Here is a 27,849-nt window from a genome sequence, read left to right as displayed (position 1 = left end):
TTTTTTGAAAAAACAAAGGGTTTTAGGTTCCATGGTTCCTGTGGGCTGTAAGACTTGGTACATGGATCAGAACTTTCCAGGAAAACACAAATCATGAGCAAACCAAAAGGAGACGTTTTTTCACAGAAACATTTAATTTACATTTTATAGTATGTTGTATTTTTGCATTTTTTTTTACAAGTCTTTTAAAGCACTGTACCGAAACAGAGGAATATATGGATTTACTAACATACAAAAATAGAAACTATTGCTATTCACATGGATGATCGGTTTTACTCTTAAGCAAAACATGAACAAATGCACTTCAAATACTGTAACGTCATTGATTCCTTCTCCGAGATCCCACATATCTGAAGAGCAATGGAAAGAGTGCAGTAATGGCTGAGCCCCCCGTCCCACTGGGGGATCATGTGGTTCAGCAGGGTACAATGTATCAGCAGTCGGTTACCTGGGGCGGAAGCCCACTCGGTACTCTGCTAGGGGGAATGGGAATGTAGATGTTCCTTGGGGGCTGCACTCAATGTACTTACACACAAACAGATTGCTCTTCATTGTCCAACACATTGGATAAAAACAACTGATACCATATAATTAACATTAAATATTACTCTAGGCAAAACATCAGAAATAAACAACAGTAGGGTTCCACATTGTGGAAATACATCTGTCAGTTTCTCACCATCATAGTATGGCTACGGGCCAATAAAGTCACATTATCTCCTACTCTGCCCCCGGCTTTCACAACTGTAAATGAAATGCAAGATAAGAGCAGAGACCCCCCAGTTCTCCCTACAGCCATGCCCCTGTATAATCTCAGCCCAGGAACAGGAGACTATTGTGTAAGGTTTATGGGAAATCCCAGATGTCACCACACCCACTAGTCTGACAGCAACAGCAGCCCAATAGGGGGCAGCAACGTCCCTATATTACATAGATCACAAGGTGCATAAATGAAGAAGTGTATGGGACATACTGAATGGCCCATAATAAAACAGGTATATAAAAGCACAAATATTCCCCAAAGGGTGAGTAACACCACTATGTGACCGTTTATAACAAACCATTTCCACCCTATAAAGCTTATGTTATGTGCTATGCAGGTGTGGCCCCCTCCTGCCCTACTTCAATGCCTGCCCCCGTGGCTACACAGTAGCTTATTGCTATAAACTATATATTAGAGCTACAGCAACAGACAAGCATTTAACCAATGCCGGGCAACCGTACTATTAACGGCATACACAATTCAGTCATTCTGCGGTGCTACTGGCCCTATGAGGTAGGGACATAGTTATCAAACTGCTCAGTAATGGTGACTGGGGGCTCTGTACAAAAACCCAGAAACAGAGCTGAAAATAAAGCTGTTATATGGGTCGACATGATCAGACAAAGTGTCCTGTCTCTTCAGTGCAAGGCCAATCCAGGAACATTCTGTGCGCTGATCCCATTGCCAAATACGCCGATTTTATCGCAATTCCACACACGTCACACATATGGCAGCTGGACTCTATACGCACAGATCAGCAGCTTCACCTTTAAGAGAGAATGGGGGGGGGGGGGGGGGGGAATGATCTTTAGTGAAAATATAACATTACCAACATGTAACTTATGCTTCATACAGGCAACTCATTACATGACCTCTTGCCCGGACTGGCAATCAGGAGATTCTGGCAAGTGCCAGAAAGCAGTTCTAATGAGTAGCGCTGGCTCCTTGTGAAAGCTCAGACTCAGACACAATGCACTGAGATGGCACCTACACACCAATATTACAACTAAAAACAATTCATTTGTTGGTTCAAGAATAGAATATGAAATGGCAGAGGGAATTATTTGCTATGTAAACAGTGTCATTTAGAAATAAAAAAAAAAGTACCCCATAAAAATCATAACAGAATCCCTTTGTCAGGAACGGGAGGTGTGTGACGCCCCAGGGCCAAACGATCGAATTAGTCTGGATTCTCCCGCTATCGGGAGAAGATCCGCTTGCTTGGCGACATCGCCAAGCGAGCTGATCGGCCAGTGTACAGGGACCTTAAGTGTGTGTGTGTGTGTACACTAGGTAAAATGTGTTGTGTGCAAGTGTGAGTGCTTTAAGTGCTGTGAAAGTGTGCGGAGGAAGGGAATGAGAGAACAAAAAAAAAAAGCCATGCACGTGTCTGGCTTTTGCTAGGGGGCCCCTGGGCAATCGCGCCCCGGGGCCACTCATTCCCCCCATGTGCTGGTTGCCTAGGGGCTGGGGAGCGAAGGAGCGTCTGCTCCCAAACCTGGAAGTGCAGTAGGACGTAGAATCTACATCCTGTAACACTTAGTTACTTTTATACACAGGACGTAGATTCTACGTCCTGTGGCACTTTAAGGGTTAAATGACAGGGCCTTTTGAAATCCAAGTCTGGGCCTGCCTCTAGCTGCTTATACTGACAGTTATACAATGGCCACTTCCACCCAGTGCCTGGTGCAACCAAGACTGAATGGTGCCAAGCATGCCACCCCAGATCACGACACACAGCTCCTACAGAATATTTCACAGCCAATTAACACGGAAACCTTTATGTTAATATGACACTATTGTATATTACATGACTATGAAAGGGACTGACCTTTGCAGCCGGGACCTCTGTGAGTCTAATAAAGAGTTTATTAAGGCCAGCCACAGGGCTGAAGGAATAAATAAAGTGAGCATCCTATAAGAAAACAGAATTGAGAATGGTCAGACCAGCACTGTACAATAAGAGCAAGAATAAGCAAAAAAATTAAAGCTTTTGTCCAAAAATTAATAATAAAAGTGCATAAAAAGCATTTAGCAAACATATGACGGACCATCACTTCCCAACAACTTCTCCACCTGTGTTAATAGGTGATTTCCTCCTGCCCTATAGAGCCCTACTCAGTGCTACAGTAGGGGATGCGCCACTGCAGCTGCTCACATTTGTGCCTTGGCAGAGTGAGCCGGATGCTGTGTAACAGAGAGGCCTTAATCACCGTCTGGCTCGGTGCCACCACCTCCATTCACTGAAAGAGGGAAAGCCCAGGGTGCACAAAGGAATGAGTGTATTCAGTGAATGGAGGAGGGGGGGGGGGGGGCAGACACTGAGCCAGGCAATGAGTGAATGCTGCATACACAGGGGTAGGAACAGCTGCAGCACAACAGCGAGGATCCGCTACACAAAAACTGGGAAGGGGAAAATCCAAATACTTACCAAAAATACAGGCAGCTGGAATTTATCATTTAATACTACAGCTTGTACACTGCATGGTCCGCACAGTCGCACCACCACCTCCTTACCAAAGTAGTTTGCATGGAACACAAACAGGAGGATCCCAGATCCTATAGAACACAGGAATATGATGATGCAAAAAGAGAGCAAACACTAACAAGTCTTGGGCCTCTCTAACTGAACATGTTAGGTGGGGGCTAAATACAGGCGGATGGATTTCTACAAAGTGGATTAACATAACAAACAGATCAGCTGCAATAGCAACACTCACCAACAGGTGTCACTAAACTCCTATTCCCTATTCTTGGAAGCCTATTTGCCTTTTACTTAGAAGTAAGTCATCTGATGGGCTGAGCGGGGCAACGTGAGTCATATGATGTGCTGGTACCAGATACAAACCCATTCAATGATTTGGACCTGGGATGAAAAGACTCTGTGTCTGTGCAACAATATGTATGGCTAATTAGTTATGTAACGGCTTCTCCTGACTGCGCAAACACTGTAACAGAACCAAACACTCCTCCGGCCGAGACACCAGGTCCAGCAATGCCTTGCAAGTTCTGTGATAAAGTATGCAAGGAACTGCCACAATCGGAGACTTCATTGTAGAAGATGAAGCTCTCGCTACATTGGTTAAACAGTCAGGGCAAGCTGCGCAGAGAACACTAAAACACACGGCTTTCAATAGCACATATACAAATACATGAAAAAAATCATTTAAAATTAAAAGTGATGTATCTTAAAGGGTAGTGCATTCAATAAGCCATTTACCTTCTGGGGTAGTAAATGGAGCTTTGTAGGAAAAGTCCAGGGAAAAATCTGGTCCCTCGCAGAGTCGGTGACATGCAAGCGGGAAAACTGGTTCCAGCAGAGAGAGGCGAGTGTCAAAGTAATCCTTTATTGCATCTTCTACCACTCTGGAAAGGCTAATGGGACATTTATTGGATTAGGGATCTGCCAAGGACTTACTAAAGGGTGGCACCTATAACCACCTAGCACCACAGCCAAACATACACTAGTAAGGTCACTACAGGCACCAGGAGAAGGAGGGTAAATTAACTACTGAGCCTGGTAACTATGGGAAGGGGATACCTCATTAAGTGGGAAAGGCATTAATGGGCATTAGGGAAAACTGCCTCAGTCACCTGAATTCCCATTTAACTTTACTCCAAAGGAGGAGGAGCCCTTCATAGTGGATTTACACTGAACGCCACTCCCGTGAACACACCATTGTGTAGATAAGGAGTTGTGTAATGTAGTTGGACTGTGCCAGTGGTGCAGAGGAACCATACCCTGCATTCTGCTCATCAGCGTAACAAGGAGGTACAGGAAAAAAACAGAAGAACATGATGGAGGAGCAGAGGAAGAAATACTTACGTTTCTAAATGGCTTTTTATCATCTCATATAAGTGCACATTATTGCTTTGCATAGCAAACTGCAAGGCGTTGCCCTGATGCTTGGACAGCACGTTACAGTCAACACCATATTCCAGCAGGAGCCGCACAATATCGGAGTTGCCCCTTTTACATGCCTGCAGGAACAAGGGAACAATGATTTTGTTGGATTTGGTACTTGGGCGAATCTTTTACAAAAGGATTCAGGGTTTGGCCAGATGCCAAACAGCAATTAGGCTGGCCTGATAGGGAACTGAATATGGATTCCCCTTGAGAAAGGCTCTTTGCCGAAACGTTGGGGTAATTCTCATCTTTGGCAAGTGTATCCGCTAACCTGTGTCTCTCTTTTTTGGCTATGCACATTTTTGTGGTATGTCTCTCTGTGGTATGGCCGGTCTCTGCTTGTGTGACTGCAGGGCTGTGATTGGCTATCCCCCTCCTGCTGTGATCCTAGTAGGGAACACCCCTCATTTACCCCATGGACAGGGACAGCATCAGATCTATAGAGCGCCAATAAATGAGCCATTTTTAAAGTTCATGATCCTTTTTAGCCCAAAGTAAAACAACACAGCAAAAAATACTATTCATTACTGCCTACAAGATTAAGGGGGTCTCACAAATGTTATATACCTCTTTTAAATAAACGTACTAATTTATTTTATCATCTTGTATCCTAAAAACACCCATAAGAAAGCACCAAACATGATTTGTTGGACTTGATCTGCAAAAAACTAAACAGGATCCTAACACTTACATCTGCGACCCCCCAACCAGTGGCTCCAGGGCAACATGTTGCTCCCCAACCCCTTGGATGTTGCTCTCAGTGCCCCCAAACCAGGGAGTTATTTTTGAATTCCTGACTTGGGGGCAAGTTTTGGTTGAATAAAAACAAGATTATTACCAAATAAAGCCCCTGTAAGCTGATAGGGTGCATAGAGGCTGCCTAATAGCCAATCACAGCCCTTATTTGGCACCTCCATGAGCTTCCAAGTCTTTTTACATTGACTGTGGCTAACGAATAACAAAGGTTGGGGATCCCTGACCTACATAGTAAGAAAACAATATATTACCTTCATCAGAGCAGTTTCACCGGATGCCTGCTGCACATTGACATAAGCACCAGCTTCCAAAAGAAGTGCCACCGTTGTTAAATAGTTCTTAAAAAAAAAAAAAAAAACGTACACAAACATTACAAATCCATTTTTTTTATCATAAAGTAAACAAACTCCCAAATCTAAAGTCTGTATTAAAAAATTATATAAATGCGTAAAATGTGTATAGATTATCCCCCCTGACACGTTCCCAACAGCTGATCTAGGTGGAGGAACATGACAAGTGCTGGATAGGAAGTAGGTGTGCCACAAAGTAATAACATGGAGATGCCTCTATTTAAATAGTACTAAGGATGGAAGCAGCAAGTAAAGGCAAAGTTAAGGAAAAGTTTATGCCATTTTAAAGAAAGTAACTTGCCTATTACCAATAGAAGAACATACCAACTGGCAGTTCATCTGACTGGGAGCACTATAAAGGCAATGGCACACAGGGTGTCACAGGGCCCAGGCGATTACTATTCAATAAAATGGAGTGTAAAATGAGTAGCCAAACACTGTGCTTGTCTCTGAACTAAAGCAGAGACAAGCACAAATCTTGGTATAAATATCTGAAAGCTATGGCCAGTGGATATATGCAAGACCGGAGGAGTGATGGAAAGACTCACTTTTTCAGCAGCATGAATCAAAGCGGTGGTCCCATTTTTTTGTCTAGCATTAATTTTCGCTCCTTTTTTTATTAGAAGGCGAAGAACATCATCCTGCCCTGCGGCCGCAGCCAACATCACCAGCGTCATGCCGCTAGAATCCTGCAGGAATGAAGCATCGCTTGCTCACTGACTCACTTCTTGCTTTACAATGTAGAATATCGTGGAATACTATACTTGTTGGCATTTCAAGTCTAGTGGTTTTTTTTAATCAACAAACAGCAAAATCCAACACCTTCTACAGTATGTGAGAATTACGTGACCAATACTGAGGGCTATGTAATCATTAACACTTCATTTGGTAACAATGGAAGTAATGTGACTATTAGGAACATGTGAGCCTAATGAAATAAATGAAAAGGAGAGGGGGAGCGACAAACAAAATGGATAACCAGGAAATTACCTCTTGTTCTAAATTATATTCCTCTTTTGAATTAAGTGCATACTTCACAGTTACGTAATCTCCATTTTTTACAGCATCTTTCAGTGCACCTAGCAGGAAAAGAAGAGAGATTCAGAGCTGAAAGAAAATCTAACACAGAGGAAGAAGAAAAGATCTGCCAGAAGTGGGATACATACTACTGGATATAGTTTCAGATGGAAGAATCTCATCAGTTCCATCAAGGTGCTTCTGAAAGTCTTCCAGAGTCATCCACTCCAGCTGTAGGTCCATTGCTAAGCCAACTTGCACTTTACTCATCAAAGGTGCTAAAATGAACAACATACATAACTGATGGAGATTCCGAGTTCTACCCTCTGGGACTAGGGGAAGAGAAGTCTTCTTGGTTGCAATCCAACACTTTTTTACATGGCAGGATATTGTACTACTACTTGGATGGCACAGCTTGAGCCAACAGCCAAAGGACTTCTACTGCACCCAACTTCAACCATCTTTAGAATGCATTTGTTTTTTTCCTTCATTTAAACTGCAGTGTGGGCATCTGAATTTCATATTTATCTAAACATTCAGTAAATGCACACAATGACCAACGTTTCAGTATTAACCAGGTGTAATAACAGTGTAACCCTTAGTTTTAACATAGAACTATGGATAGCAATGTAACAGAGAAATAGACTAGGGGGCTTCTCATATCTACTGAATATCTGTTTAGTTTCACTGGCTGCAGTATGAGTAGGTCCATAAAACAAAATGTATTTTAAGGGCCAGGATCCACTTTATAACAAGCCTGGGTACTGTGATACCAAATTCCCATACCAGTCAGTTGAACTGAAGAAGCTGCTCGGATGAGTAGTGAAACGTCTTCAATGATTACTAAACAAGTCCAGTTGCTTCAAATTTATTTATACTAGATATGTGATACCAAATGTTTTTGTTAACATTAATATTACAGAGATCAGTAAAATATTATGATTTAATACACAGGAAGTGTAGACGCCATTGTTATTAGGGGAGACGTACATACCAGTATTATCATGCATCTGGCAAAGTGGGTCTGCAACCTCCTGATCCCCTTCTGAAGCTGCAAATGCCCACGGTTCGCTCTCATCTCTAGTGTTCTGTCTTTCCCTGAAAACCTGTTTTAGTTCTTTCGTTTTGCATTCTTCCACAGGTCTATAGTCAAGCGACACCTCCTCCTTTATTCTAGACGACTCGGTGCATTCATTTCTGTCTTCGGGAGTTACAGTGAAGGCATCAAATATGTTCTTTGATTCCTTTACAGCTGTAAATAATATAAAAACACAGTATAACATATAAAGTGTATTAATGTGTAATTAGTGTAACTAAGCTCTTAATGCAGCTCCCTAAAAACACAAATGCACCAGCAGTGATACCGCAATTACTTTGATATTCCCTGGAAAATGGCCTGAACATGTGATTTTAAGCAGGTAACAAAGCGCCACGTGTGACACTGCCCTGGGAAATATGTCGAAGATAAGTACCCAGGAAGTGTTTGCCTTCAGCTATTAAATATAAAAAAATGCTTTACGCTAAAATTAAGCAAATTTTGTAAATGAATCGATGAAAATTTTTTCAATATGCTGCTGGTGCATATCAGTCAATGTTCCAGTGAACCAATTCTGTGGTCTTGGCAATCTCTCTCCTATTAACGCTAATGGCAGGGGAGGACTAAGCCCGGACACTGGAACAATTATCCCAAGAAATGCTACCATGCAGAGAGGTGTCAGCCTTTGAAAAATATGACCGGAGAATAATAGTTAGTTATTGGGTATACTTTGACGGTGGCTTGTCAGCTTTATAATCATAACTTTGTAACTAAAATACACGCGCCTGCACATACTACATTAGTAGTAAGACTATGGACCTGGGAATGTGCACTGATCAAACCCCTCTTTTTGTATGCTCACTCCAGTGAACACAGAGAAACTGCCCTGTACAATAATCAGTATCAGCTTTACATTCCCCTTCATTCTATATATTTATGGCATAATTCCATATATTTTAGGTGCCAATAATACAGCAGGAAAAGAAAGGCAACCTGAAAGACATCCATAATGCACATAAAATATATTAAAGGGGAACTCCACCCAAACACAACTTAAGCTTTTTGAAAAGTAAACATAATCTCAAGCAACTTTGCATTATACAGTCGGTTAAAAAAAAATGCAGCCTTTTCATGACTTTTTAATGTAATAATACAGTTTGGAACATTTCCCTAAGCCCGGACCCCTGTTCCCCTGCTGATCTGGCTGACTAAGTTGGGACTCCAATAAAATGTAACAGTAGTCGACTGTCCTCAGCCTGCATCCTCCCAATCCCACAATTCCCTGCACACGTGATGTCAAAAAGGAAAGGAACATCACAGTGCAATGCATTGTGGGTTATGTAGTTCCTGCATGCTGTCTGTAAGCTGGGGAGAAGTTGTTACAATTTGTAACATCAGTGTTTTAGTCCCTCCTTCCCTGCCAGGATTTCAAACAATTCAAAAAGAGAAGAACTGTTTTGCAGCTAGATTTCTGCATTTAAAAATGGAATTTATTCATTCTTTTTTGAATGAACAGATTACAGAGATAGGGATATCAGGGATTTCTGTGTTGTGCAGAGCACTTTCACAATGAAATGTAGGAATAAATATACGTTCAAGGAAATTCAAGCACACTCACTCTTAACCACCTTCTGTTCTTTTTTCCCTTCTTTTTCAGACTCATGTTTCTTCCTGGTTTTCTCTTTTCCTGTGTCTGTTTTTCTACCTTCTTTTTCCTAGGAATTAAATCAGGCAGTTACCAAGTATACTCATACATATATATTTCATTGCAATTGAAAGATAACGAAACACCTAAATATTTTAGGTTTTTGTTCAGCAGCTCTACAGTTTAAAAACTCTCAGGTGTCAGGCTGCTAAGATCTAATTTACCCTGGCAACCAGGCAGTGGGTTGAACGAGAGATTGGAAATTGAATATTAGAAGGTCTGAAAGGGATCAGTGACCCTTATTGGATGCAAAAAGGAAATATTAACCATTGCATTTTAAAAATGTTTAAGGAATTATAGCACAAAGGATTAATGTGTAGCGCATAGCAAATATATTAATATCTGGTACAAGAACAATAAATGTGTAACTAGGGACTAACAGGGAAGACATTTACGCATACCTCAGACACAGAGTCCACGGACTTCCTTCCCTTGTCTTCCGTGCTTGCTCGCGAGCCCTTCTGAACTGGAGCAGGAAGAGGTGCCAGTCTTTCCAATATAGAAAGCTCTTTTACCTTCTCAAAGGATTTCTGCTTTTTCTGTGAGCTCTTTTTCTCAATGTGCAGCTCCTCACACAGGGCCTTTGTTTCCTCGCCTCTCTCAGTTTTTATTTTTTTGTGTTTCTTCTTCTTCTTTTTAACTTTAATTTCCTCCTCATCATCGTCCTCCTCCTCTTCCATACCGGGTAACTCACTCGGCTTTTCCTCTGGCAGATCCTGAACTGGTTCTTGTTCTTTTTCCTCTTGCTCCTCTATGGTTTGTTTTTTCTCCTCTGTTAAAATGGCTGAACTCACACTAATGGAATCGGAAAGCTCTTCAGAAACCTGCCTGGCATAACCTGGGTGGTCACAGTCCTTCACTTTGTCCTTCTTCTGCTTTTTGTCTTTTAATTCATCTTTTCCCTTGACCTTTAAGTCTTTTACATCTTCTTTCTTTGCCTTTTTTAACTCTTTGAGATCATCCTTCTTTTGCTTTTTATTACTTAAATCTTCCTTGCTTTCAGATAGTCTCTTCTTTGGTTTTAGGTCTGGGGATGAGCTATCAGACAGCTCTGCTTCTGCCTTAGATTTTTCCTTAGATTTACCAGACTTGGATTTTTTCTTTTTCATCTCTTCATTTGCTAATTCTTCATCTTCCTCTTTGGATTTTTTCTTCTTTTTTGGAGGGGAGTCGACCTTTTGGTCACTCTGCTCACTCTCAGAATCTGCCTCAAAAAGATCACTTGGAGATAATTTCTGCTGCTGAAAAGAGATTGGGGAGAATAAATAGCTGACAATTCTAAAAACAAAGTTTGGGTTTTCATCTAAAATGGAAGTGAGGATTAAGGGAAGGTAGAAAGAAAACATGATCCAGTATGTATTAGTACAGGAAGAGTATCATTCCAACAAAGAGATATCAGACAAAAAAAACATAGAACAATTAAGGAGTTCATTTGAATTCAAAATGGCATTATAGGACAGGGCAAAACTACAAGCCTATGGTCAGTAGGACATAGCCTGTGTGATTCCTGCGGTTCTTTGGCAAAAAAAAAAAAAAAAGAAAATAGAGCTCAAACTCCCCAGTCCGTCTGTCACCAATTTTGATAGTGCTGAATTTAAATTGCCCAACAGAAAGCAACATGGAGCAGTGACAACCGGACTTTTTTCACTAGGATAGCAGTAGCTGTTAATATGCCCCCTCTGTTGCTATAGCCCTAACAGTTTACAAGGTTTATTACAATGTTTAATTTTTACATTTATTTAATGAAATTGAAAGAAGCTTTTTGACACAAATCCCCCGCTGCCCTAAGACAGAAAAATTGTAGGAAAGGGTAAAATCAATGGAGTTCCAGAGAATGGATGAACGTGGCAACAAATGCATTTGCATGACTTGCACAGCCAGGCTTTGCTAGACTTTTATATATCTGTAAAATACAGTGGCTATAAAAAGTCTACACGCCCCTGGTAAAATGTCAGGTTCCTGTGCTGTACAAAAATGAGACAAAGATAAATCATTTCAGAACTTTTTCCACCTTTAATGTGACCTATACACTGTATCACTCAATTGAAAAACAAACTGAAATCTTTTACGTGGAGGGAAGAAAACCAAAAAAATCATGTTAACCAATTCAAAATCATGTTAAATAGGAGTCAGCATACACCTGCCATCATTTAAAGTGCCTCTGATTAACCCCAAATACAGTTCTGCTGCTCTAGTTGGTCTTTCCTGAAATTTTTTTAGTCGCATCCCACAGCAAAAGCCATGGTCCACAGAGAGATTCCAAAGCATCAGAGGGATCTCATTGTTAAAAGATATCAGTCAGGAGAAGGGTACAAAAGAATTTCCAAGGCATTAGATATACCATGGAACACAGTGAAAAAAATATGGCACAACAGTGACATTACCAAGAACTGGACATCCCTCCAAAATTGATGAAAAGACGAGAAGAAACTGGTCAGGGAGGCTACCAAGAGGCCTACAGCAAGATTAGAGGAGCTGCAGGAATATCTGGCAAGTACTGGCTGTGTGGTACATGTGACAACAATCTCCCGTATTCTTCATATGTCTGGGCTATGGGGTAGAGTGGCAAGGGGAAAGCCTTCTCTTATGAAGAAAAACATCCAAGCCAGGCTACATTTTGTAAAAACACATCTGAAGTCTCCCAAAAGCGAAAAGGTGTTATGGTCTGATGAAACCAAGGTTGAACTTTTTGGCCATAATTCCAAAAATTATGTTTGGCGCAAGAACAATACTGCACATCACCAAAAGAACGCCATACCCACAGTGAAGCATCGTGGTGGCAGCATCATGCTTCTCTTCAGCTGGAACTGGGGCCTTAGTTAAGATAGAGGGAATTATGAACAGTTCCAAATACCAGTCAATATTGGCACAAAACCTTCAGGCTTCTGCTAGAAAGCTGAACATGAGGAGGAACTTCATCTTTCAGAATAACAACGACCCAAAGCATACATCCAAATCAACAAAGGAATAGCTTCACCGGAAGAAGATTAAAGTTTTGGAATGGCCCAGCCAGAGCCCAGACCTGAATCCGATTGAAAATCTGTGGGGTGATCTGAAGAGGGCTGTGCCCAGGAGATGCCCCCGCAATCTGACAGATTTGGAGCGTTTCTGCAAAGAAGAGTGGGCAAATCTTGCAAAGTCAAAATGTGCCATGCTGATAGACAAAAAGACTGAGTGCTGTAATAAAATCAAAAGGTGCTTCAGCAAAGTATTAGTTTAAGGGTGTGCACACTTATGCAACCACATTATTTTAGTTGTTTTTTTTTTTTTTCTTCCCTCCACCAATTTCAGTTTATCCACTGTAAATGCAGAAACGAGCCTTAAATATCCCCTGCTGCAGAAATGACTGAATTATTATATTAGGGTTACTGTGAAATTGAGAGCATCTGCCAAAGTGATGTGCAGGAAAATTGATTTGGTCACACTGCTGTTAAGAGATTATTCTAATAAGCAATATTAAGAACCACCGCTTAGATGTCCAATTACCGGCATTTCTTTCTTGACAGGTTTCGGTTTGTTTTCGGCCTGTTTCCTCCGAAATTCAAGCAGGACTTCCTTACAGTCATCAAGATGGGCTTCAGGCTCCCAGGTGTCCCCTTCAGAGTCATAACCCTTCCACCTCACGCGGTACAATACTTCACCCTGAAAGGCCAAAAAGTTCTAGTTAGGAACAGCCTAGCAGACAAGTGGCTAGCAGAAGAGTAAAGCAGATAATATGCAATGTTAGTACAGTGTATGTATGAAGAAAGCGGTGCAAAGCTAAAAAAAAATATAAACAAATACTAAAAACCCAGGTTTTCGGACTACATTTATGGAAAAACACACACAATGTATATAATGCTCCAGCAAATGTATATAACCTTAGCATTCATGTATGACAACAGTATTTACAAGGTTACTTGCCTATACACACTCCCTGCTGCCTGAATCCAATGCAGAAGCCATTTGGACGGCCAGGGCCCTCTTTACCGCTTTCCTTGGTTAATGGTTGTTGTTTGTTTGGGATCTGCATGTACAATGTATACACCCATGTACTGTACAGCACTGCGGATATGTTGCTTTAGGAATACTTATTCATTTCTGGGGGTGTGAGCATTGATGCGCCAAAAATGATGCCATTCACATCTACAATAACTAAGAACAACTGCTGCCACTAGTTATGCGTGACTTACAGACACATTTGCATGACACCTGCTATTTCGTGGGTGCCTGCTGTTAGGCTGGCATTGTGGGTAAGAAAAAAACCCAAACAACAATTTGTCACGAACACCATGCTCACACAATTCATGCATTTAAGCACTTATCTGAAAAGACAGAAGAGAACTGTATTGCTTCCCATATAAAGCTGGCCATACCTGGCCAATACTGCCACATGTAACTAAGTCAGCAGCCTGATATCTGGTAGGAGTGTGGCCAGGAGTCAGGCTGGCAGGAAATTTCCTAATCTGCCCATAGGTGGTACACCTCCCGCTGCACAGACCATTATTGTGACCAATGGCACCTCTCCCTTGGGGTACGCACAGGCTATTTATAATATTAGATCTCTGCCAAATGATTACATAGTCCAACACCTTGGTGGCCAGATTTTGTATCCGTGCAGCACCTAGAAACCAGGTTTGCAAGGAAAGACCCAGCTACATTGTACATTGTGTACCAGCTATTAGGAGTTTTGGTTGTGTTTCCATTAACACTGAACTATGGGAGCAATTATTAAAAACAATGTAAACATAAATAAAACATGATAATGTTTAACCCCTTAATGGAGTCTGCTGATATGCTCCATCCCCCAACAGGATTTTTAACCCTGTTGTTTAAGCCCAATCGACATAGACAATACTGAGAATTACCTCTGCTAAAACACACATAGAGACAGTTAACAGTAAATGATCAGCATTGTCTTGTTTAGTAGCAACAACAAGTAGCTGCTACTAGTAGCTCTGTGCATCTTCACCCTTATAGTTTCTAATGCTAACGGACTCCTGCTGCACAAATATGGCTGCCCCCTCATAGAGGAACATGGGGGATCAGATAGGTGATGTAAAAGCATCAGGCAAATACTTTTAAGGCAAAATTATAACATGAAAAGACAATAAGCAAAAGCACAATTCTCAGCACAAAATAATTATCACAGGTGTTATTTACTGCAATGCACAAGGCCCTCACCCCTGTAACAGACCAAGCAGGTGAATTCAGGAGAGAAGATTGCCAGCCCAGGACAGTAAGGTGCCACAGATGCCACGGGCTGTACAAGTCTGGGGGTTTCCTGCTGTAGGCAAAGGCACTGGCCAGGGTGCAGCTTTGTGGTGTGTAATTGACACAGCACTATCTTACTGAGCAACACACAGTATATATCTATGTATTCCAACTCTTTAGCCTGTATAGCAGCAGGACAATGTGACAAATGCCAAATAGATTTCCAATATCACCAGCTACTCTGTGGATCCGGAGGTTGGGCACACTGCATCAAGCCCTCAACTTTGTTTCTCTGATATGAAAGGTTGCAGCAATAACAGCAGCTTCTCACTGTGGGAAATAATCCAAGAGTTCTATTGTAACTAAGGCACCGCTTACACTTTGGCTTTTTGCTACTGCAGATAAGGGAAAAATCAGCGTTCTTGTGAGAGTTCCCCTGGCTACTGCGCTCCCTTCTTTGTCACTGTGACTGCACGGCATAAGCGAATGAATGTAGGGCAGACTGCGAGTTCCAGTGGGCAGGGCTCAGCCCACAGTTAGTAGGGTGGCACAGCAGCTCCATTGTTTGATTTAGTTTGATTTTCTATCTAATGAAGCGCATTATATAAAGGGCCGCACTAATATAGAACAGGGAATGCTGCCATGCTGTCTGCCACTGGGTGAGAGTGAAGCCCACACAGACAGGCCAAATGACAAACTTTACTTAGTCACTAATCCCCCAGACATAATCAGTGCTTTCCCTGGCTACAAACTATCATTTCGTGCTTAACAAGAGGCCCTCCTGCAGGTTGCACATCCCTGCTTCCAAGCCACATGCACACAGACACAAATATCAGAAATTATCATTTATAATTGAAGCCTTTCCAATGCCTGTTAATGTGTAAAAGTGGCCAATTCAAGTCCTTTAGAGTAGACCAATTCAGCAGCTGATCTGCCCGTATGGGGCCCCCTGACCAATATCTGGCAGAAAATCAGCCAGGTGTCAATCAGGCAGGTTTAATTTTCCCACTGAACTGGGGACCACATCAGGTCATTAATGTGGCCCTCGGTCCGACAGCCCCTATACTCGCCATTTTAATCTGATAGTTTGGTCCTAGAGTCAAGTGATCGAATAGACTGATATCACCCACCTTAGGTGGGCATATTGGGGGAAGGTCCACTCACTTGGCAACCTTACCAAACAAGCAGATCTTGCTGTGTATGGCCACCCTAAGGCTATGGGCTAGGATCTGGCGTTGCTACATAAACCAATGTTTTAGAACTAGAAGACCTTTATGGATGCAGGGAGTAAGGAAACAAATGCCAACTGAAAACTCATTATCTGCAGTGTGGCCTTCTTCTTTTCAACTTTCACTGTACTACAACTCCCAGCATCCCCCACAACGGAAAACTGCAATTAAGCAATAGCAGGATCAGGGTTTAAGGAGGGGGCACTGGTAAAGCAGGGAGGTCAGGGGCCCATTCTGAAAAAGGTTCATAAACATAAATAAGGAATGTTTAGACTGCTGCCCTCCAGCGGTTGTCAAACAAGTTACAAATTCAAAGCCCCAAAAGATGGAGAGAAAATTCTGATACAATGAAGATATCTAACAACTATTACATATATAAATGTCCTTTAACCCAGGGCATGCCAATGAATCAAAGGGAAAAGTGCTCTGGGCTGCCCTTATAGGCCATAGGAGACTAGTAGCTGCACATGGCTAAAATAGACACCAGTTAGAATGCATGCCATACTGCACTATTATTATTATTATTATTATTATTAAGATGTGTTTATAAATTATCAACATATTCTGCAGTGCTGTACAATAAATGGGTGTTTAGTGTGCATACAGAAAAAAGAAAACAAGAAATAATAACAGATAGAAGATGCAGAGGACCCTGCCCATACAGCTCTGGTCCCGAGAAAGATTCCATCCATGTGCAATTGTGTGTCTGGGCGGGTTCCCTCTGCTTCCCTCACACCCTCCCCTCACACACTGTGATAAAACTGACCATGCTGTGTGTGAATGTGATAAGGACCTTAGATTGTAAGCTCCACTGGGACAGTGACTGATGTGTAAATGTATCTGTATAAAAGGGTAATAACTCTACAAGGGGTGGAACAGCACAGCCGCCCATAGGAAATCATGGAATCCCAGAACCCACTACATGGACTGTGTAAAGCCCATTTCCATGAAGCTGACAATTCACAGGCAAGTGATGTCGTTTTTCTCCTATATCATAACAAACAAGCTCCGCAAAGTATTTGCACCCTAATAGATACTGCACAGCCCTCCATCCAGACACAGCCCCCCGCTGCCCTCCATCCAGAGACAGCCCCCCGCTGCCCTCCATCCAGAGACAGCCCCCCGCTGCCCTCCATCCAGAGACAGCCCCCCGCTGCCCTCCATCCAGAGACAGCCCCCCCCTGCCCTCCATCCAGAGACAGCCCCCCCCTGCCCTCCATCCAGAGACAGCCCCCCCCACTGCACTCCTCCAGAGACAGCCCCCCCCACTGCACTCCCCCAGAGACAGCCCCCCCCACTGCACTCCCCCAGAGACAGCCCCCCCCCCACTGCACTCCCCCAGAGACAGCCCCCCCCCCACTGCACTCCCCCAGAGACAGCCCCCCCCCCCCACTGCACTCCCCCAGAGACAGCCCCCCCCCACTGCACTCCCCCAGAGACAGCCCCCCCCACTGCACTCCCCCAGAGACAGCCCCCCCCCCCCACTGCACTCCCCCAGAGACAGCCCCCCCCCCCACTGCACTCCCCCAGAGACAGCCCCCCCCACTGCACTCCCCCAGAGACAGCCCCCCCCCCCCACTGCACTCCCCCAGAGACAGCCCCCCCCACTGCACTCCCCCAGAGACAGCCCCCCCCCCCACTGCACTCCCCCAGAGACAGCCCCCCCCCCACTGCACTCCCCCAGAGACAGCCCCCCCACTGCACTCCCCCAGAGACAGCCCCCCCCCACTGCACTCCCCCAGAGACAGCCCCCCCCCCACTGCACTCCCCCAGAGACAGCCCCCCCCCCACTGCACTCCCCCAGAGACAGCCCCCCCCCTGCACTCCCCCAGAGACAGCCCCCCCCCCACTGCACTCCCCCAGAGACAGCCCCCCCCCCCCACTGCACTCCCCCAGAGACAGCCCCCCCCCCCACTGCACTCCCCCAGAGACAGCCCCCCCCACTGCACTCCCCCAGAGACAGCCCCCCCCACTGCACTCCCCCAGAGACAGCCCCCCCACTCCCCCAGACAGCCCCCCACTGCACTCCCCCAGAGACAGCCCCCCCCACTGCACTCCCCCAGAGACAGCCCCCCCCACTGCACTCCCCCAGAGACAGCCCCCCCACTGCACTCCCCCAGAGACAGCCCCCCCCACTGCACTCCCCCAGAGACAGCCCCCCCCACAGCACTCCCCCAGAGACAGCCCCCCCCCACAGCACTCCCCCAGAGACAGCCCCCCCCCACAGCACTCCCCCAGAGACAGCCCCCCCCCCACAGCACTCCCCCAGAGACAGCCCCCCCCCACAGCACTCCCCCAGAGACAGCCCCCCCCCACAGCACTCCCCCAGAGACAGCCCCCCCCCACTGCACTCCCCCAGAGACAGCCCCCCCCACTGCACTCCCCCAGAGACAGCCCCCCCACTGCACTCCCCCAGAGACAGCCCCCCCACTGCACTCCCCCAGAGACAGCCCCCCCACTGCACTCCCCCAGAGACAGCCCCCCCACTGCACTCCCCCAGAGACAGCCCCCCCCACTGCACTCCCCCAGAGACAGCCCCCCCACTGCACTCCCCCAGAGACAGCCCCCCCCACTGCACTCCCCCAGAGACAGCCCCCCCCACTGCACTCCCCCAGAGACAGCCCCCCCCACTGCACTCCCCCAGAGACAGCCCCCCCACTGCACTCCCCCAGAGACAGCCCCCCCACTGCACTCCCCCAGAGACAGCCCCCCCACTGCACTCCCCCAGAGACAGCCCCCCCACTGCACTCCCCCAGAGACAGCCCCCCACTGCCACTCCCCCAGAGACAGCCCCCCACTGCACTCTCCCAGAGACAGCCCCCCCACAGCACTCCCCCAGAGACAGCCCCGCACTGCACTCCCCCAGAGACAGCACTGCTCACCCCTTCTATCTTGGAGTCGAGGATACTCTCCACTTCAAACACATCATCCTCATCCTCCTGTTCGCTTTCCACGGTTTCAGCCTTAGCTGTTCCATCCGATACTCCAGCTGCAGGCGCCCCTTCCATGCCTCCAACAGAGCCGGATAATCCCGCATCGCTCCCCTCGACCTCCGCCATGATGCTCCGGATTGGATTGACGACAACTGGAAAATCCTTCTGCGCCACACTCACACACACCTCTCCCAAATACGTCTCTAAGGGGACGAGCGGGGCTCAACCAATCAGCAACTAAGGCCCGAGCGCCGGACACTTTCGCTTGTCCAATCACCGTCACTGAGTGTAAGGCGTTCTTGAAAGGCAATTAGATTATCTGTGATTGGCTGGAATATCTCATGAAAAGAAGGGCTAAGCCAATCGGAGAGCCCCGGGCTTTATTTTCCTGTTGGGCGGGAGGTATTTTTTCTAAAAGGTAAATTGAGGCAATGCGTGCCCGTCTGGCTCTGGTTGCGCATGCGCGAATCCCTTTGCGTCGGTACGTGGGGCAGACTAACCGGGCACCGTGCGGCTGGGGTTACCGCTAGGGCTCCGGTCCGGCCAACTACTTTAGGAGAAGCATTCCTTGCTTGGGGCGGGGTGAGACACACCAGCCCTTATTTTAGTAACATAAATCACCAACTTTTGGAAGTTTTGGGTTGCAAGCTCCATGGGTCAGAATCCTACTGCTTACTATGTGTCTTACCACAGTGCCCTTAGATCTGTGTATTTATAGTGTTTTATTATTTTCTGTGTTCATCCTCTATGTTTATTTTCTCTGTTTTAATACTCTTGATGCAATGAAATGTTTTCTTACAATGGAAAACATAAATTAAAATTATTTTTAAACCAATTTTTCTAGCACAGTTAATTCCTCAAATTAATTTAGGCAACCAAATACAATTATTATGAAATACTTCTCTAGGGTAGATGGGTACACTGATTTGGATCTCCCTCTCCCTGTCAGGAGAGATGGTGCCTATAGTAGCAATGGGGGGATAATAGCCTCTGGGAAGGGACTGTGGCTGTGGGATAGCAGGTATAGTAGGGAGAGATGGTGCCTATAGTAGCAGTGGGGGGATAATAGCCTCTGGGAAGGGACTGTGGCTGTGGGATAGCAGGTATAGTAGGGAGAGATTGTGCCTATAGTAGCAGTGGGGGGATAATATCCTCTGGGAAGGGACTGTGGCTGTGGGATAGTAGGTATAGTAGGGAGAGATGGTGCCTATAGTAGCAGTGGGGGGATAATAGCCTCTGGGAAGGGACTGGGGCTGTGGGATAGTAGGTATAGTAGGGAGAGATGGTACCTATAGTAGCAGTGGGGGGATAATAGCCTCTGGGAAGGGACTGTGGCTGTGGGATAGCAGGTATAGTAGGGAGAGATTGTGCCTATAGTAGCAGTGGGGGGATAATATCCTCTGGGAAGGGACTGTGGCTGTGGGATAGCAGGTATAGTAGGGAGAGATTGTGCCTATAGTAGCAGTGGGGGGATAATAGCCTCTGGGAAGGGACTGGGGCTGTGGGATAGCAGGTATAGTAGGGAGAGATGGTGCCTATAGTAGCAGTGGGGGGGATAATAGCCTCTGGGAAGGGACTGTGGCTGTGGGATAGCAGGTATAGTAGGGAGAGATGGTGCCTATAGTAGCAGTGGGATAATAGCCTCTGGGAAGGGACTGGGGCTGTGGGATAGCAGGTATAGTAGGGAGAGATGGTGCCTATAGTAGCAGTGGGATAATAGCCTCTGGGAAGGGACTGGGGCTGTGGGATAGCAGGTATAGTAGGGAGAGATGGTGCCTATAGTAGCAGTGGGGGGATAATAGCCTCTGGGAAGGGACTGGGGCTGTGGGATAGCAGGTATAGTAGGGAGAGATGGTGCCTATAGTAGCAGTGGGATAATAGCCTCTGGGAAGGGACTGGGGCTGTGGGATAGCAGGTATAGTAGGGAGAGATGGTGCCTATAGTAGCAGTGGGATAATAGCCTCTGGGAAGGGACTGGGGCTGTGGGATAGCAGGTATAGTAGGGAGAGATGGTGCCTATAGTAGCAGTGGGGGGATAATAGCCTCTGAGAAGGGACTGTGGCTGTGGGATAGCAGGTATAGTAGGGAGAGATGGTGCCTATAGTAGCAGTGGGATAATAGCCTCTGGGAAGGGACTGGGGCTGTGGGATAGCAGGTATAGTAGGGAGAGATGGTGCCTATAGTAGCAGTGGGATAATAGCCTCTGGGAAGGGACTGGGGCTGTGGGATAGCAGGTATAGTAGGGAGAGATGGTGCCTATAGTAGCAGTGGGGGGATAATAGCCTCTGGGAAGGGACTGTGGCTGTGGGATAGCAGGTATAGTAGGGAGAGATGGTGCCTATAGTAGCAGTGGGGGTAATAGCCTCTGGGAAGGGACTGTGGCTGTGGGATAGCAGGTATAGTAGGGAGAGATGGTGCCTATAGTAGCAGTGGGATAATAGCCTCTGGGAAGGGACTGGGGCTGTGGGATAGCAGGTATAGTAGGGAGAGATGGTGCCTATAGTAGCAGTGGGGGCATAATAGCCTCTGGGAAGGGACTGTGGCTGTGGGATAGTAGGGAGAGATGGTGCCTATAGTAGCAGTGGGATAATAGCCTCTGGGAAGGGACTGTGGCTGTGGGATAGCAGGTATAGTAGGGAGAGATGGTGCCTATAGTAGCAGTGGGGGGATAATAGCCTCTGGGAAGGGACTGTGGCTGTGGGATAGCAGGTATAGTAGGGAGAGATGGTGCCTATAGTAGCAGTGGGGGGATAATAGCCTCTGGGAAGGGACTGTGGCTGGGGGATAGCAGGTATAGTAGGGAGAGATGGTGCCTATAGTAGCTGTGGGGGGATAATAGCCTCTGGGAAGGGACTGTGGCTGTGGGATAGCAGGTATAGTAGGGAGAGATGGTGCCTATAGTAGCAGTGGGGGGATAATAGCCTCTGGGAAGGGACTGGGGCTGTGGGATAGCAGGTATAGTAGGGAGAGATGGTGCCTATAGTAGCAGTGGGGGGATAATAGCCTCTGGGAAGGGACTGTGGCTGGGGGATAGCAGGTATAGTAGGGAGAGATGGTGCCTATAGTAGCTGTGGGGGGATAATAGCCTCTGGGAAGGGACTGTGGCTGTGGGATAGCAGGTATAGTAGGGAGAGATGGTGCCTATAGTAGCAGTGGGGGGATAATAGCCTCTGGGAAGGGACTGTGGCTGGGGGATAGCAGGTATAGTAGGGAGAGATGGTGCCTATAGTAGCTGTGGGGGGACAATAGCCTCTGGGAAGGGACTGTGGCTGTGGGATAGCAGGTATAGTAGGGAGAGATGGTGCCTATAGTAGCAGGGGGACAATAGCCTCTGGGAAGGGACTGTGGCTGTGGGATAGCAGGTATAGTAGGGAGAGATGGTGCCTATAGTAGCAGTGGGGGGATAATAGCCTCTGGGAAGGGACTGGGGCTGTGGGATAGCAGGTATAGTAGGGAGAGATGGTGCCTATAGTAGCAGTGGGATAATAGCCTCTGGGAAGGGACTGGGGCTGTGGGATAGCAGGTATAGTAGGGAGAGATGGTGCCTATAGTAGCAGGGGGACAATAGCCTCTGGGAAGGGACTGTGGCTGTGGGATAGCAGGTATAGTAGGGAGAGATGGTACCTATAGTAGCAGTGGGGGGATAATAGCCTCTGGGAAGGGACTGGGGCTGTGGGATAGCAGGTATAGTAGGGAGAGATGGTGCCTATAGTAGCAGTGGGGGGATAATAGCCTCTGGGAAGGGACTGGGGATGTGGGATAGCAGGTATAGTAAGGAGAGATGGTGCCTATAGTAGCAGTGGGGGGATAATAGCCTCTGGGAAGGGACTGGGGCTGTGGGATAGCAGGTATAGTAGGGAGAGATGGTGCCTATAGTTGCAGTGGGATAATAGCCTCTGGGAAGGGACTGTGGCTGTGGGATAGCAGGTATAGTAGGGAGAGATGGTGCCTATAGTAGCAGTGGGATAATAGCCTCTGGGAAGGGACTGTGGCTGTGGGATAGCAGGTATAGTAGGGAGAGATGGTGCCTATAGTAGCAGTGGGGGGATAATAGCCTCTGGGAAGGGACTGGGGCTGTGGGATAGCAGGTATAGTAGGGAGAGATGGTGCCTATAGTAGCAGTGGGGGGATAATAGCCTCTGGGAAGGGACTGGGGCTGTGGGATAGCAGGTATAGTAGGGAGAGATGGTGGCTATAGTAGCAGTGGGGGGATAAAAGCCTCTGGGAAGGGACTGGGGCTGTGGGATAGCAGGTATAGTAGGGAGAGATGGTGCCTATAGTAGCAGTGGGATAATAGCCTCTGGGAAGGGACTGGGGCTGTGGGATAGCAGGTATAGTAGGGAGAGATGGTGCCTATAGTAGCAGTGGGGGGATAATAGCCTCTGGGAAGGGACTGGGGCTGTGGGATAGCAGGTATAGTAGGGAGAGATGGTGGCTATAGTAGCAGTGGGGGGATAAAAGCCTCTGGGAAGGGACTGGGGCTGTGGGATAGCAGGTATAGTAGGGAGAGATGGTGCCTATAGTAGCAGTGGGATAAAAGCCTCTGGGAAGGGACTGGGGCTGTGGGATAGCAGGTATAGTAGGGAGAGATGGTGCCTATAGTAGCAGTGGGATAATAGCCTCTGGGAAGGGACTGTGGCTGTGGGATAGCAGGTATAGTAGGGAGAGATGGTACCTATAGTAGCAGTGGGGGGATAATAGCCTCTGGGAAGGGACTGGGGCTGTGGGATAGCAGGTATAGTAGGGAGAGATGGTGCCTATAGTAGCAGTGGGGGGATAATAGCCTCTGGGAAGGGACTGGGGCTGTGGGATAGCAGGTATAGTAAGGAGAGATGGTGCCTATAGTAGCAGTGGGGGGATAATAGCCTCTGGGAAGGGACTGGGGCTGTGGGATAGCAGGTATAGTAGGGAGAGATGGTGCCTATAGTTGCAGTGGGATAATAGCCTCTGGGAAGGGACTGTGGCTGTGGGATAGCAGGTATAGTAGGGAGAGATGGTGCCTATAGTAGCAGTGGGATAATAGCCTCTGGGAAGGGACTGTGGCTGTGGGATAGCAGGTATAGTAGGGAGAGATGGTGCCTATAGTAGCAGTGGGGGGATAATAGCCTCTGGGAAGGGACTGGGGCTGTGGGATAGCAGGTATAGTAGGGAGAGATGGTGCCTATAGTAGCAGTGGGATAATAGCCTCTGGGAAGGGACTGGGGCTGTGGGATAGCAGGTATAGTAGGGAGAGATGGTGCCTATAGTAGCAGTGGGGGGGATAATAGCCTCTGGGAAGGGACTGGGGCTGTGGGATAGCAGGTATAGTAGGGAGAGATGGTGCCTATAGTAGCAGTGGGGGGATAATAGCCTCTGGGAAGGGACTGGGGCTGTGGGATAGCAGGTATAATTCTCAAGATTAAAACTTGGTCTCCCTTCTAAAACCCAAAGAGCTTCTGATTTTTCCTGGTTGACTAGAGACCCAGAGGCCTCTGAATAACTTTTGATGTGCTCCGACACCAGCGACTCCTCCTCTGGACAAGACAGAACCAAAGTCACATCATCCGCATAGGCTACTGACTTAAAAGACTGACCCATGGGAAACGGAACACCCTCCAAACCACAAGTCTGCAAACCCCTTAAAAAAGGATCCAGAGCAAATATGTATAAGAGTGGGCTAAGAGGGCATCCCTGTCTCACCCCAGCCTGCACTTCAAAGTCTTCACCCTGCCAACCATCAAGGGAAGCTCTTTGCCCCTCTTAACCATTCAATAAACTGACCCGGGATGTGGTACTTTTGCAAAGTAGCCCATAGGTATTCGTGATCGACTTTATCAAAAGCTTTAGCCTGATCTAGTGAGAGAAAGTACCTTCCCCATTTATTTAGTTTCCACCTTTCCAAAGTCTCCCTGAGAAGTAGAAGTGCCCCATAGATGTCACGTCCCTCCACCGAGCAGAACTGAGAAGATGACAAAAGAAGCCCAGCAAACTTACCCAGCCTTACAGAAACAATCCTTGCAAGAAGCTTCCTATCGCAGTTGAGAAGTGCAATAGGCCTCCAATTCTCAATGTGTCTCGAATCCTTCCCCTTTGACAACAGAATTAACGAGGAGTTCTGCATAGAAGAAGGAAGGCTCCCATTCACTAAACTCTCATTAAACACCTCCACCAGAATTGGTGCCAACTTCACCTTAAAAGTTTTATAGAACTCAGCTGTTAAACCATCCAGGTTAGGGCCTGGGGTCGCCTCTAGGAAGGCTTGCATCTTTCCCCTATCCAAAGCTCTTTTTCTGAAAAGCTCAGCATAGTATGATCTTGCAACTCCCAGATTCCCCTCCCTAGTACACTGTAAGTGACCCTGGGAGTCGTACAGACCTTCCACCAACTTTCTCTTAACTGTCTCCTTACAGTTTTGGTAAGGGTCCGGAGAGTTGGACACCCCATAATCCCTTTCCAAAACCAAGGACTTGTAGCGGCTATACTGCAGACTTGAAAAAGGTTCTAAAAGAATCCTTGGTAGCATCCCACCATTCTGATAGTGAGCCGAAAAAATCTACCTTTGTGACTTCCCTCTGCAATTAACACTCAAAGGATTTCCCTACCTCTGCATCCTCTAGGGAACCTGCCCCCAATCTCCACAGTCCCCTCCCAAATCTGGGTTTCCCTACACAACCATAACAAAATGACAGGGTTAAATGATCAGAAAATTCTACTGCTGTTTCCTTAATTTCTGAGAAAATCTCCCCTTTCTTAACAAAAACCAAATCAATTCTGCTGCTTCTCCCACCACAATAATAAGTGTGCCTCCCCTTTCTCCCATGGGCTGTAGCGATGTCTAGAAGGCCGGTCTCTTCCGCCAAATTCACCAGAAACTGGCTCTCATAACCTTTATACCTTCCCGTTCTGTCCACATCCCTGAGAACCTGATTAAAGTCCCCAGCTAGAATCACAGGAGCAGATGTGTATAAGAACTGCTTAATTTCTGATAATAATTTCCTCCTCTCTGAGACTGTCTGGGGCCCATATACATTTATCAACCTCAGCAGGGACCCATCAATCTGCACATCCAGCATCAGACACCTTCCCAGCCATATGTCTACTACCTTCTTTACCTCAATTTTTCTACCCCCTTTAAAGAGGATACCAACCCCACCAGCTGGCTCAGTAGCCACCGACCAAAAAGAAAACCCCCCTTTCCAATCCCTTTTAGCCTCCCTTATCTCTTGGATAGAGGTCAGTCTAGTCTCTTGCAGAAAGATAATATCTGCAGCCACTGACTCTAGGAAATCAAAAGCCATAAAGCGAGTCTTTCTGTTCTTAATGCTGCAAACATTCATGGTTATAAAATGTATATCAAGAGGCATCTTTATGTTTCTTGTTTAGAGAACTATCGGAACTTTTCCCACCTGATCTTTTTACCTGTATCCTTACACCTGCCCCCTGACTCTCCATCCCGCCTTATTCCTCCAACTCCCCTTCCTCTAAGGACTCCAAATCTGCCCCCTGAGACTGAAAAGCCCCTTCCCTCTTGCTCTTCTTTCTGCTGGAGAACTTATCAGAAGAGAGACTTTTTCTTTTCTCCCTCTCCTCCTCCTCCTCCATTCTCTCCAACTCTGCCTGTTCTTCTGCCAAATCCCCCCATGACTTCCCTCCTGGCAAAACAAATCTATTTTCAGTTGGGAGGGTCATTACACCTGGGCACTGATCTTCCTTAACTTCCTTTGATTTATTGCCCACCACTATCCAACCATCCTCCCCACCTTGGGATATCTGTACCTTTGCCTTTTTATTCCCCGTATTCCTCCCCCTTTCACTCTCCCCGCCCTCTTTCTCTCCCTCTTTCACTCTCACCTCTGTTGGGCGCCCCTTGTCTGTCTCTTTTCCCCCACCTGCCCTCTCCTCCCCCCTTTCCTCAGTCTGTGGCAAGTTCTCCCCTGGCATTGGGGTACTCATTATTTCTTCCAAATTGGGACAAGCCTTGCTAATGTTGCGCCAGGCGTCGGGGCAGGCCCTATAAGCATGGCCGGATTGCATACACAGGTTGCACTTTATGGCCTTTACACACTCCTTGCTTGGGTGCCCAGTCTCGCCACACAAAGCACATTTCTGTATGTTACACTTTACAGCATAATGCCTGTTGGACCCACATTTATAGCATAGCCTGGGCTGGCCCACATAGAAACAGACACCCCTTGCTTTCCCAATGAAAAAGGAATTTGGGAGATGCCTCTGAACATTCTGATCCTGTTGATAGCAGGTATAGTAGGGAGAGATTTAGGGCAAATACAATTCCTAGTTTAAACAATAAGAATGCTCAGTACACGCCATTAATTGCACTAATATTGAAGGAGGATGTAATGCCCCTTTGAGATAGCTTGTCTTAATGGTAGGATTTAGTTGCCCTTTACCAAAAATCATTAAGCTGATACATTTATAATACCATTTCAGTTTATAGGGCCCCTGTAGGAGACAAGAGGTAAATGTCACCTTGTGAGTTATAACTTACAGAAATGCAAAGTGTCCAATACTGAGAGGACAAGGTTTAGGTGCAGAGATGGGGAAATTGTGCAGAATACGGATGGCCCCCAAGCTGGCCTGGGCTTTTTTCCTTTAGTCACTAGGGATATTGCAGAGAGTAAATCCCTTGCTGGACTCCAGGCAGTTGCTAAGGAAAGCAGTGCATTGCTACAGAAAGCTGCCTTTATTCCAGGGCATGAGATGAACTATACAATTTACCTTCTGGACTAAGAATGTCACTGACGGTCACAATCACCATGGCTACTAAAGGCAGCATTGCAGTCCTAGTAATTTCCTGTCTATATTTGGTTTGAATCCGGTTTTTCATATTTCTGCTCATTTCACAGCATCGATTCCTACAGAGCCCAGTGATGGTATGCGGGGCCTTTTGAGAGCGTTTGTTGGGAAGGAGATTTCTGGTTGTCAGGGTTACTGATCCTGGCAACCAAAGAACAGATCAATTG

At 46.4% G+C, this 27,849-nt stretch overlaps 1 protein-coding gene across 3 annotated transcripts; it reads right to left on the bottom strand.

Annotated features, from left to right (window-relative positions):
- Window positions 1-114: 114 nt before the first annotated feature.
- Window positions 115-19,178, bottom strand: mphosph8 (M-phase phosphoprotein 8). Of its 3 annotated transcripts, none has more exons than XM_002937957.5 (14): window positions 18,839-19,178; window positions 13,021-13,176; window positions 9,936-10,775; window positions 9,448-9,544; window positions 7,788-8,045; window positions 6,943-7,071; window positions 6,767-6,855; window positions 6,325-6,465; window positions 5,678-5,764; window positions 4,590-4,744; window positions 3,984-4,138; window positions 3,195-3,322; window positions 2,595-2,678; window positions 115-1,530 (listed from the first exon to the last, which is right to left on the bottom strand). In XM_002937957.5, the coding sequence occupies exons 1-14, from the start codon at window positions 19,013-19,015 to the stop codon at window positions 1,483-1,485; spliced, it is 2,544 nt and encodes an 847-aa protein (XP_002938003.1). In that variant the 5' UTR covers window positions 19,016-19,178; the 3' UTR covers window positions 115-1,482. The 3 variants fall into 3 exon arrangements, with proteins under 3 accessions (XP_002938003.1, XP_004912126.2, XP_012813400.1); XM_004912069.4 differs by having other exon boundaries at window positions 9,936-10,772; XM_012957946.3 differs by lacking the exon at window positions 6,325-6,465.
- Between the last annotated feature and the right edge of the window lie 8,671 nt (window positions 19,179-27,849).

The sequence above is a fragment of the Xenopus tropicalis genome, chromosome 2 (assembly GCF_000004195.4).
Source record: "Xenopus tropicalis strain Nigerian chromosome 2, UCB_Xtro_10.0, whole genome shotgun sequence".
Taxonomy (NCBI): domain Eukaryota; kingdom Metazoa; phylum Chordata; class Amphibia; order Anura; family Pipidae; genus Xenopus; species Xenopus tropicalis.
The sequence above is the reverse complement of the archived record's forward strand: the minus strand, read 5'-3'. Positions and strand labels throughout refer to the sequence as shown.